General features: G+C 37.0%; 1 protein-coding gene across 1 annotated transcript in view; it reads left to right on the forward strand.

Moving 5' to 3' along the window:
- Positions 1–13,672, forward strand: part of prkd2 (protein kinase D2) — a 94,655-nt gene that overhangs the window by 38,871 nt on the left and 42,112 nt on the right. Inside the window, exon 3 of the mRNA XM_087283750.1 lies at positions 11,729–11,867. Coding sequence (XP_087139876.1) covers positions 11,729–11,867 — 139 coding nt within the window. The remainder of the gene's footprint in view (positions 1–11,728; positions 11,868–13,672) is intronic.

Here is a 13,672-nt window from a genome sequence, read left to right on the forward strand (position 1 = left end):
AGTTTGGACATGCCTGTCACATGAGAAGCATATAGAAGCATATAGCCCACAGCCAATGCAAACCTCTTCTCTGTGTCTTTAATCTTCACCAGCACAAGTAATTTCAAAAGTAATTCCGTCATTCCGAGTTCATAATAGTCCACAAGCTGCTTATAACAGTTCATGTTTTAGATTGCTGTAAGAATCATTTGCTCCTTTGTTTTTTTCTGGATGCCCTTCCAATTAGTTTTTTAGCGCTTTACTCTCGTGTTTGTTTGTTTCTGAAAGGACTGGATGTCAGAATCACTTCATTAATCACGCACACATTATTATCTTTAGCTAAAGAAGTTTGTTATTTCAAATATAGACACGCAATCACGAGCTCTATGGAGAAAGTGAAACCGCTGGCATTTTTAGATGGCCTCATAAAACAAAAAACAGGACAAGGTAGATTTTTTGTTCTTCTTGGCCTTGTGGCTGTTCATCAAGATGACAACAAGGTTTGTTTGAGCTCAGTTCAACTATGGCTTGTTATCATATGAACATATTATTACTGTGTAATGTCTTGGCTGTGTTTTTCAAAATGCTTTCACTCAGATCTACCATTTTTGATCCTCATAAATGTTCATGAAAGTCATCTTGCTGCATGTATTAGGAGGTTTGATAAAGGTGCAGCTGGCGTGCAGTGAGGGGTTTGCATCTTTGATAATCTTTGCAAGTTTGTGTTCATTGAAAAGAAAGAATGATTAATAAATCCATATGAAACAGTCCTTTAAAAGTGATGTCACGTCTTCAGTTTCGGATTCAGGTACGCTTTGTACTACAAGCCCAACCAAACCGTGATCTAGCACACCTCTTCCAGCCAGGCCGGCCTACTAAACTGCACCTGGGAACGACTCCGAGTACTCACACTTGTCAAACAGAGAAATGGGGTCCAACATGTGTGACGCTCAATAATCCGGACGTGGAACCCAATTGCAAGTAAACAGTGTTTTAATGATGATCACACAAAAAGACAGAGAAAATTGGTGAGTGGCTGGAAGTACACAGTCTTAGTAGAAGGAATAAACAGTAGCGATCTGGTTCGGCAGTGCCGTTAAAAAGTTCATGACACTCGTCAACAGAGTGGATCAAACAGTCATCATCGAAGAAACCGGATACATCAGAGAGTGCAACGAGGAATCAACCGAGCCACTCACCACCAGCGAGAATCAGCGAGAGGATCCTGATAAAAGACAAAGCATCGTGAGCTTACAACGAACTGACAAGGTGAGACAGGAATGCTGAACATTTATAGGCACAAAAATGCGCTACACCTGTAGCGCGCTGATTATCAGTCGAGAGGTGTTGCGCAATAGTTCCGGTAACAATGATCATGTGACCGCTCAGCTGATGACATGAAAACAAATACCCACTGACAGGCACGCGACTCCTACACAAACACAGAGAGAAAAGCACACATACTTAGAAACACATACCATATTAATGAACTGTCACACAACGCAGACACTTCAAATAAAGAGCAGATAGATCCACAACCGTGACAACATGCCTGGGCTCGGTTTGGATAGCCAAGTGTGGATACATCCTTAAAATCTCTCTGTCAGCAACTGTTGGGGTGCAGATACATCTGTACCAGCTTTGCTACTCGACTCCTTAGCGTATAATCATGTGGCCAGGATTGTTGGTTTGAATGTTGCTCTCCTGTCTGACCCCCGTAGAATGATAAACAAATCAGGGGGGAAAAATTGCACATTTAAGAAGGCGGAGTTCCAGAGAGAAGTTCCACAGATTGTGTAAACAGTACTGACCAATGGTAGCTCAAAGGTGTTTAGGAGACAAAACACCTTAAATATTTTCTTTTTGTGAGCTGTTTCGAGCCGCTAAATGGCTTTGTTTTTTTCTTCTTCTTCATTTCAATTTCAATTCTGTTTTGGCTGGACTTTGCCATAAATTACATTATTTTAGTCTGCTCTTTACTTTTGTTTGAAGTATGCCGGGTCCTTTGGGTACAGATGTGCATCTTTTGAAAAAGTACCACTACAGTGACAGCTTTTGGCAAAAAAAAAGGTAAAACTGCTCAAAATTGCTAGTCATTTACTGCTGGAAGATTCAACACTCTCTTTATCAACAATGTTATTATGAGTGCTGCGAAAAAATACTAAAACTATGGATGGATCCATCTACTCCAGTTGATTTTCTTGGAAACTGTACCTAGTAGACATTATTAGTTCGTAATATACAACAGCCAAAATTAATGGCACAAGCAAGAAAACTGTACAATTTGGATCAAATAAAAGAAAAACTCAGCAAGATATGTTTCAATCCTAACTTTGTACCTATTGCACGATTACTGTTTTATTAATTTTGACTTGTGTTGGGTGGATCTTGGGCTTTGTTATATACAGTTCAAAATTTAAAGTCATTCATTAATTTTCCTTCGGTGTAGCTCTATTTCAAAGGTCGCCTAAGTGGAATGAACTGCCGACTATTCTGGCATATGTTTTTTTAAAGCAGCGGATGCCCTTCCAGCTGCAACCCAGTACTGGGAAAGACTCATACACTCTCCCATTCAGACACTGCAGCCAATTCACCTAAAACTCATATCTTTGTACTGTGGGAAAAACCGGAGCACCCGGAGGAAACCAACACACCAACATGTAGAGAACATGCAAATTCCACACAGAAATGCCAACTGGCCCAGCAGAGATTTGAACCAGCAACCTTCTTACTGTGAGGTACTACTGAGCCACCATGCCGCCAAAATCTAAAGTGGTAAATTAAAAAAAAAAAAGAAATGTGAGTCATTTTGTCTGAAATATGCATGAGGCATTCAGTGGCTGAGCTGTAGTCTCTCTGAGACTGTATAATAGATAACAGTGTAATGTTGTAGTTATATAATTGAACAGGAATAATCGTTTGACTCAGCAGCCACCAAAGAAGTAATAATGTATAACTGCAGCAGGCTCCATTAATTGCAGACAGACTTTGCACAGACTTTCCCCAGTTTAGCAAAAGCCTCAGGCTACTGTGGGAGCGTTTTCTGCTTGAGGCCGCCTGCTGCTGTCAAGTATGTTCAGAGGCTGGTTAGAAGTTGCGGTAGTCAGCCGGGTGTGGACTATAATGTTTGGCAGTGGCTCAAGCCTCTGGAAATAGACAAGATGGAGGGTTGTTGACTTTCTTGTGGAGGCTTCATGAGGGAGGGAGGGAGTGTTTCGGGTGGAAGGCAGAGACCAGAGCCCGACTCTTCCTTAGGATGAGGTGGAGGTTAGCCACATGCCCTCCCAAAGAAACACATGGGAATCCTTAGGCGGTTCTGGCATCGGTGAAAAACAGGAACTGGGTGGAAAGGTGTTGTTTTGGTTCTGGAGTGTGCAGTGATTCTCTTTTTTCTTTCTCTTTCCTGTTGTCTCAGTTTGCCTCTTCCTGTCTTCTGCATCTGCAGGGAGTTTTGAAGCTCTCTGATCTCGGGTATGGGGTTTGTTTTCTTGCACGTCTTGCTTGCAGGCTGTAAATGATTGTCTGTGCTTGTATCGCGACATCAGCATGACCCCCCCCCCCCCCCAGCTAACAGTGCATTATTCATTAGCATGTCAATGAATGGAAATTCCTGTCAAAACTCCACCTTGCATGTGAGATCATTCTAGTTGAAGCCTTAACTAGATTTTACTTATTTACAGGATTGTACAGTACAGTATATTCATGAGTGCAGTTTTGAGTGTGTGAGTAAGGCTTAGGTCACATTAGATGAAAGATGTGAAGTTTTTGGTACAATATAACGGTTGTAATATTATGTACCATTCAGTGGTGTCTTTTAAAATGGTGATGCCCAAACTTCTCATCACCACGGACCAGTCAACAATTAATAATTTTACCACAGCCCGGTGGGCAAGTGACTATCAATCATTTTCTCAGAAGATGACAAGCTGACAGAACATTGCTGCAACTCTGAAACAAGTTTTATTTAAAGAGAAAATTGAAAAGCATTGCAATGTTTGTCTGAGAGTCTACCTAAATGAGTATATTTCTTACTAAATATGAAGCTGATTGGTCAGTTCTTGTTCCGTGACTTGCAGTTCCCTTGTAGCATACTGATATGTTTTGAACTGGTGTGCCAAGAGTAGGGTTGGGTATCGTTTGGGTTTTTTTCTATACCGGAGCTAAATCAATACTTTTAAAACGGTACCGGTGCCAAAACGGTGCCTGAACCGATACCTTTTAGCCACAAAATGAATTGATTTTATCACTATCATTATAATTGTACCATATAAATATATATTTATAATAAGTTTAAAGTAAACATCAATTCATATTTTATATATTTGAACTGCATTAATATATTTATTTTGATCATTTGTTTGTTAACATAAATGCAAGATTTGCATTATGCTATAAACATTACATTAGCTTACTACTAACCTGTGGAAAGGCTGTCATCAAAATCAAGGAGCACCTTTTTTCTGGGTTTGGGCTTGTGACTACTTTTTACATGGACATCAGTGATCTAATGATCCGTCTTAATCTGAATAAGACAATAATATGATTCAGGTGTTTACATGAGTTGCTTTTTGAATGTTACATTCATGATTCCCAGTTACATTTTATAGCACATAGATCCATCAAAGTCATTGCGTCACCAGCCTATAAATGTTTCCTCTGCAGTTTGTGTCTATGGTCCTTTAAGATATTAAAAATATCACTGTTAATGTGGTAGACTCTTGATCAGAGTAGTGTCTTAATCATATTAAAATCAGAGTATTGGTGTCCATAAAAACATACTCAGATAATGTGTCAGATGATGTCACAAGCTGTCAGAGATGGTCCATTCCTCACCTTTAAGTTGATTCCATGAGCCCTCACATTTTATTTTAGTTTGACGTGTTTCTCTCTTGGACGCAACTTTTGTAACATCTGCTGCATGTTGGTGTGTCAGAATCCTTGCTTGTAAAATATAGCCATACTGTAGAATGCATAGTTTAAGCAAATTAGATGAATGCGACCATGCATTCATGTTGATCGCTTGCCGCATGCGCTGTACTGCACGCTTTGCCTTCTATAAGCTACAATAACAAACGCCTGACATCACGGACATCCGTATCCCTTAAAGCTGTTTAGAATTAAACATTTAGAGATGGTGTGACACAACGCTTACTCACGTGTGTCTTTAATGCACCCCTTTACGCTTCTTAAGTGCGTATGCACTGCTCAGAGCCGCGGCACGGAGCGCACATGACAGTTGATAGCCTCACACAACAGACATGCACATTCGCATGTTATTTAAAATGAAATAATCAGATGGCGCTCTGTGGCATGGCAGAAATATGAACAGTCATCAGTCATGGCTGGACGCTGTGGACAGCCGCTGACTTGCGGATTCTAAAATGCATGGCTCTGCGCGTCGCAGAGCGGCGCTTCCGGTGCACGACCTGCTGTACGTTCTTGTTGTAGCACCAAAATTAGCCACCAAAATTCATATGCTGATTTGATCCGGTGCATACTGGTTCCAAAGGTACCGATGCCATAGTGGCACCGAGTTTCGGTACCCAACCCTAGCCAGGAGTGCATCGCACCCAATCATACTTTACCTGCCAACATTTGTCTCCGAAATTCTGGTAAACAGGCCATCAAGAATTGGCAGAGAGGTTGTTGAGGGTTAGGCCATGTATGTTTTTCTGAACAACACAGTTGAGAACTGGAGTAGTAACTGTACAATGGACTGGGTTTTGGGCGGCTGCTGTGATCAGATACTATACCAAAGTTGGTGACATGGGGGTGTTACAGACTGTACCAAAAAGCTGAGGACCTGGGGCAGGGTGAAATTACGGAAGTTTTCCGAAAGAAATAACAAAATCGGAGTGTGGCAGGAGATGGGTCTGAAATACAGGAGACACAGGAGACTCCCGGGGAAAAACGGGCAATATGAGCACACAAGCTTCACGCCTCCATTGGAAATAACAAACTTGTGTGTGGAAAACATTATATATACACCATATGAGAACAGTTGCTGTCATTTACGATCTCAAGCAGTTGATCTTCTTCTTGCACACACAGACATACTTGATTTACCTGATTTGTTGACAAATAGTTGATGATCCATTCCTTGGCAGTTTGTAGGTCCTTCACTGGAGTCCTTTTAGTAAAGAAACTTTTCAAAGATGTCTGTTTCTTACTCATTTTACTGCTTGTGGGTTACATTTTTACAAGATGTAATATAGAGAATATAGCCATTTTTCAAATTAAATTATTTTTTTCAAAATAATTGATTGTTCAGATGTGCGTTCAGATAAATAAAACAGAAACAATTAATTATTTATTGTGCATAATTGATCCGTGAACCGGTACCCTGGGTTTGGGAGCCAATGTTTTAAAGTACGCAATATGCAAAGCGAATTATATTTTCAAAGGGAACATCATTTACTCTTCATTGTTTATAAACTGGTAAAATTCAAAAGTTAGGGGGTTCAAACTACACTGGACCCCATTGACTTTCCTTGTAAAAGTGTAAAAGTTAAGCACACTCAACAGAGACTAAGTTTTTGCTAGTAAACAGAGACAAAGGAGTCATTTTTAAGTGGAAGTTGAAGCATTGAAGGATCTGAAAATGATAACTGACTGATTTATCTCATGTTAAATACTATCAAGATGCATTCATTAATGAGGTCGACTATAGTGTTCAGGACCTTCATTCAAACTACACTAACTGCAGAACAAAAACTTCATTTTTTTTACCTCTAAGTCAAGAATGAAAGAAAACATCACTTTGAGCATATTATTGTTATTGTTCTTTTTTATATATATAAATATAACAATATTCAATAACTTCGTTATGTGGCTTTAAAGGAGCAAACTCCATTGCTTTGTAAAGCTCATTCTCTCTCAGGAATACCTTTAAATGTGTCATTAGTACAGTTTGTTTTGCAAAAATCATGCTAGCAATATTGTGTGTTCATTAAACCTGATTTGGTTAGCCAATGTATTTAGAATTAATTTACCAAATCAGGTTTGATAATGAACACAATTATTTCCAATTATTTGCATAAATTATTTGCATCATCTACATGCATCTGAACATTATAATCATTATATACTCCAGGTAAATCATTCATTTTCAGCGACAATAAAATAGGTCCCTAAATCGAGCCTTGTGGAACCCCTAAATGTAAGATGATTTCACACTATCATACAATACACACACATTAAAAGATGTAATTTAAGTTAAATAAAAATTTAATAAAATTAGCTAAAAGAAACTGTGGTCCAGACTGAAGACAATATAAAGCAGAATAACATTACTGAAGCTCTCTCCACTGAACCTTTCCATAACTTTCAAAGGTCTGAGAATGTCCAAAGTTATCTAAGATAATTCCATGATCCACAGTGGAAAATCCCATTGACATTCTTCAGTGCCATTCGTGCAGCAACAAAGACACAAGATGAGGGGCCTTCAGAGAGAGTCAGGTTCGGTATGCTGTTGTTGTGATGGCTTCCAGCTCACTGAGTTGTATGACATGTGTTGAATGGCAGATTATAAAGAATTCAGGAGATCTGCTCCACTGATAAACCCTATGCATTTGCCTGGCATGATCAACCCGACGTCCAACACTCCCTCTGACCCGCAATATGGGGTGAATATATTGTTTTTCCTTCTCTCCTTATATGTAACACTGCACCTTTGTCATGTCATTGACTGTACCCGGTGTTGTCATTTCAAACTTGGTCCATGTTGGCTTGTTCGGCTAGCTAATCTTCTCATGCCAGGTTATTGCTTTCTGCCAAGTGGGATTTTTCTCTACATTGATTGGCATACGATGGCTGTAATGCAGAAGTACTCAGGTATCACAGTTGACTGGCTTTCAGGCTTATATCTCAGCACGGACACAGCTGTCAGCTCGAAATGAAAGGCAACCAACCGAATCCTCCACGCCAGCTCTCATGCTAATTAGCACAAAATGGGCTCCGTGCCACACCGTGCAGGAATCCCCCTGCAAGATCTTCATCAAAGAACTGCGTCCTCTGTGTCTTTTGCTTCTCCACATGCCTGTGGATTAAAAGGCTTTGGATGGAAATTGTTTTTGTTGGTTTAACATCGCCATACGGTTTCAAAAATGCTCCAGGCCATAACTGAAAATCTTAAAGAGACAGTTCACCCAGTAACGAAAATTCTGTCACTGTTATTATTATTTTTAGATCATTGTTATTCTGTCTTTTTAAGCTGTTTTTGTAGCTGAACGTTGTAGATATTTTAAACAATGTTGGTACCTTGTACACCTTCTTATACTTTTAGAATTATTCAATGCATTCTAATGGCAATTCGTAACTTTTTGATTTAATGGCTAAATTGTAATTATTTGTATGATCTTATTTGTACAAAAGATTAGCTCATCCTTAATAAAGGTTAGGGGTGGTGTTTAAGTGTACGCCGCCTTTTAAAAATGATAGTCTTTAAGATAAAAGAAATCTTATGAATTTGTATGAATTAGATGATTTTCTGACAATATGTAACTTTGCTTTCATATGAGATTGACTATCCAATGATATGTACAGTGGCTGAGAGAGCTTAATGTGCTGCAATTTAAGAAAACACATCCAATTCCAAAAATGCCAGCAAATTAAGAAGAGATCTTCTTCATCCGTTTGACAGCACACATAATGCAAAACCTCACAACGATTATGCATACGCATAAAAAAATGTGCTGCATTTTCTCACAACACAAAAAAATAAATAAATAAAAATACGGAACACAAAAGAATGTTTTAAGGGAACCCAAAAACATGACGGACACCACTGTGCTGTCACTATTGGTGAGTGAGGTTGTAGATTGTCTTTGAAAGGTGAGTTTTTTTGTTTGATGATTTTAACATGCTGATTCCCTTGTCTTTTATATTTTTATAAGCCTAAATAACCATAAACTAAATAGTCGAGGCTGTCATGTTTTAGGGCACTCTTCAAACTTTTTTATTGTATTCTGTGGTATTTGAAAGTGAGAAATTGCAGCGCGTTAAAAAAAAAAAAAAAAATCGGTTGTGAAAAAACGCAGGGGGTTTCTAAAAATGTTTTTGCATTGTGAGGATTTGCAGCATGTGTGCTGTCAAACCGATGAAGATCTCTTCTCATTTTGCTGCTGTTTTTTGTAATTGCATGTGTTATCTTAAATTGCAGCAAGTTAAGCTCTCTTGGCCACTGTAGATATAATTAAATAGTTAATAGTCTTTGAGGAAATGAAAACACTGTATCTTCAAGAAGCGTAATTCATCAAACATTAATCATAACAGCCACGTTTCATTTTATTTTTATTTTTCATTTTAAATGAAAAGAAATTTAATACAATATAAATAATACATGATTTCATATTTTTGTTTTTCAGCTAAATATTTTCAGTACTCATAACTTGCCTTTATTTAGTAAATACATTCCATTAAGTATGTCATTATAACTTTACAGTTCTTGGTATTATAACTGTAATCTGCATTGTATAATTTATTATACAAGACATTTATTATTTAATGAACATTGTGAAGTTGCAAGAAACTGCAATTTTTCTATGCTCATTCTTCTTACCTATGTTCAGATCTATACGGACTGGTAAAAATATATTTCTGCAGTTTATGAATAGCAATATCTGTCTCAGTTTCTTCTTATTACTAATGTATAACAATATAATTGCATTAGAAGTTTATAGACATTCCTAACAAATATTTTCACATTTAACAGATTTGATGTATTCATTAATATATGTATATATCTATCTATCCATCCATCCATCCGTCCATTCGTCTGTCCATTAATTGTCCGTCCATCCATCCATCCATCCATCCATCCATCCATCCATCCATCCATCCATCCATCCATCCATCCATCCATCCATCCATCCATCCATCCATCCATCCATCTTTCAATCTATCTTTTACATAGAAAGGGGTCTCTTATTACAATATGTATTATGCAAAGCCTTTTAAACTTTCTTTAAAATGTAAAAAGCAATAGGTTGAAATGCATAAACTTGGAGAGCAACAAAGCTTGTAAAAGACAATTTTCCTTATTTAAAATAATCAAAACTTAAATCAACATCACCTTCATTATCCTACATGCAGAAAAAAGTTAATTCTTTATTCATTTATTTTTGATTTATACAATGTAGTTGTCACCGACTCGGTCCCAGTCATTCCCCTTTGCTGGCCTGCAGAGGCCACTATCTCCGGACTTTTAGCATTACATCCTCCTTTTACACTGATCCAGCACACCTGATCTTCATCCCGCTAATGACCCACGTACCCTTTATAAGCAGTTCTCACACACACAGTCTTTGCGAAGTCTTGTTTAGCCCCGGCCAGCATTACTGAGCGTTCTTTCCTGCCTGATCTCCTGTGAACAACTTCAGCCCGTTTCCTGACTCTGCTCTGCCTTCTGCCTGCCCACGACTTAAAGCCTGTTACACGGACTCTGATACTCGCTGCCTGCTCTCGACCCAAGCCTGTTACACGGACTCTGAATCACGCCGCCTGCCTCCGACCCATGCCTGGTACATCACTCTGTGTCTGTCAGCTGCCAGCCCTAAAACCTTCATTGCTGTTAATGTTGCTTGTTCGCACATTCGTGCGTGTTGTTTGTGAAGTAAAGTGTGACTTAATAAATACTGCAAAATGGATCCCTCCGTGTCAGTCTCCCCGTTACAGTAGTACTAAAACAAAACATATACCTGACTTTTTCTTATTTACATTCATCACATTTTTTCTTTTGTTTTTCCGCAGTATTTTAATAAATAATTGAAGATTTAAATGCAACACGTCTAAAAGCCATTTGATATGTTCTTCTAAAATTACCGTTTTTCACCAATACTTTTGTGTTGGCTCAGTAATATAACATTTATAGCAATGGATAAGTTCTTTTCGTTGCCTTTCAAGTGGTACTGAACATAAACATAGTAGGCTGAGAAAAATTCTCATTTTAGGAGAATATTTCAGACAGCATTTAGAGGTTTTTGCATCTAAACTCATCCATTGCTTTTTTTTTACATACACTAAAAAAAATTATTTAAAGATGATTCCTTAAATTTAAATTTTTTTTTTTAAAAGTGGTTGTAAACTATTAATTTGAGCTGAGTTTAAACCAACAGAGTACGTTTTAATTTAAGTTTTAAATTCAACCCACATAAATTGTTTGCAACAATTTTGCAAAAAAAAAATTTTTTTTTCAGTGTGGGATGTGGTTTTGATTACATCTCACGCTAATATTTGCTTAGAATTTACATTTTATTTTTTTTAGTTTAAAAAGTTCATTTCAATAAAAATTCCTCAGTACAAGCTCCTAAAGCAACACAAGCAGCATATAAAACCTCTAAATCCACCCAGAAGCCTTACTATAGCTCTCAGCACAGCAGAGCTCTAAAAATTAAAAGTGCTTCAGTGCAACAACAGGAAATCTTCAAAATGCAGCTGGCAGAAGCAAAAGAATGTGCAGCACTTGCACAAAATATGAGAGGAGTTCCCTGGTGGCTTCACCTGCAGAACGCCACAATCAAACGACCCTTCATTATCATGATCATCGCCATTCCCAGCAACTCCATGTTCATCCATGTGCCAAACAAACTGATAGAGAAGGATATTGTGGTTGTGATGAGTTGCTGTAGTGTGGAGAAGGCTGTTGATAACAGGAAAAGAGAAATATTACATTAGCGAAGTGCGGTGGATAAGTATAGAAGTGCTGTGAATGAAGCTAATCAATCTATCTCTCATTCTTTGTTTTGTCCAGTTTCCTGAATGCGGCTTTTATGGGATCTATGACAAGATCCTCCTGTTCAAGCACGACACCAGTAGCAATAACATCCTGCAGCTGGTCAAGGCAGTGTCTGACATCCAGGAGGGAGATCTGGTGGAGGTCGTCCTATCCGGTGAGCTCATTGAAAGTCCTGCAAATGCAACAAAGACTGTAAAAGCCCCCCCCCAATTTAAATTTACCACAGTTTAAATATCATTCTCATTGTCATACATGTTCATGTCATACATAAATTTATATGTTGTTCATACCAAAAGGTTGTTCATTACATTGTGGCGGAAGAAAAAAAAGGGGGAATAAGCCGAAGGAAATTGAATGATGTGATTTACAAATTGTAGTACTAAAAAAAGTACCTTTTGTTAATGCATAAATAATGCATAAATTTGAAAAAATAACACAGCAAAAATAAATAAAAATAAATAATAATAATAAAAATAAATACAAAAATAAAAAAACAATACATACTACTAATGCTACTACTACTACTACTACTACTACTAATGATAATAAAATGAAGGATAAGGACAATAAATCAGTTTGATTGATTTATATTGATGTGCTGAAATAACAAATAGATAAGTAATAAAAATACATATATTTACATAATTTAAATGACATATATAAATATTACAAATATTTAGATATGAATACAAAACATTTAAATATTTTTTGAAAACAATTTGGGTCTAAATAAAGAAATTTTGGTTTAAATATGAACAATTGATGGTTTAAAAATGCAATTAAAAAAACAACAACCAGTTGTGTTAATGATTATTGTATTAAAAGCACATGTAAATTTTAACAACAACAGCAATAATAAAAATTATAATATAATAATCATCATCAGTAGTAGTGGTTGTTGTAGTAGTAGTAGTAGTTGCAGTTGCAGTAGTAGAAGTAGTAGTAATGACAACATAATTTTTAATAATGCAGTGTCAACTAAAACTATATATTTTATTAATAAAGCTGAAATTAATTGTTCATTTCAGATGACAAAAATTAAGTTTACACATTTTTTAAATGTATTACAGAAATAAATTAATATTAATAATAATGAAAAATACATATACAGTTGGCGATGCGGTGGCACAGTAGGAAGTGCTCTCACCACACATCAAGAAGGTTGCTGGTTTGAGCTTCGGCTGGTTCAGTTTGGCATTTCTGTGTGGAGTTTGCATGTTCTCAGTGCGTTCGCGTGGGTTTCCTCCAGGTGCTCCGATTTTCCCCACAGTCCAAAGACATGCCGTTTAGGTAAATTGGGTAAAGGCTAAAATTTTCCATAGTGTATGGTGAATGATGTTTCTCAGAGATGGGTTGCAGCCGGAAGGGCATTTGCTGCATAAAACATGTGCTGGATAAGTTGGCGGTTCATTTTGCTGTGACAACCCCAGATTAATAAAGGGACAAAGCCAAAAAGAAAATGAATAAATGAATAAATATACAGTATATGCAGAAAAGAAGATTTCGTCAACACATTTCTAAACATAATAGTTTTAATAACTCATTTCTAGTAACTGATTTTTTTTCTTTGCCCTGATGACAGTAAATAATATTTCACTAGATATGTTTCAAGACACTTCTAAACAGCATAAAGTGATATTTAAAAGCTTAATTAGGTTAGTTAGGTTAACTAGGCAAGTTAGGGTGATTAGGCAAGTTATTGTATAATGATGGTTTGTTCTGTAGACTATTGGAAAATTGGGCTAATAATTTTGACCCTAAAATGGTTTTTAAAAAATTTAAAAACTGCTTATGTTCTAGCCAAAATAGAACAAATAAGACTTTCTCCAGAAGAAAAAAAAAGTATTATCAGACATACTGGGAAAATTTCTTTACCCTGTTCAACATAATTTGGGAAATATAAAAAAAATAATAATAATAAATAAATAAATTTGGTAACACTTTATAATAACTACACAC

Source organism: Danio rerio, chromosome 15 (assembly GCF_052040795.2).
Source record: "Danio rerio strain M-AB ecotype USA chromosome 15, GRCz13ab, whole genome shotgun sequence".
In the NCBI taxonomy this organism is placed as follows: Eukaryota; Metazoa; Chordata; class Actinopteri; order Cypriniformes; family Danionidae; genus Danio; species Danio rerio.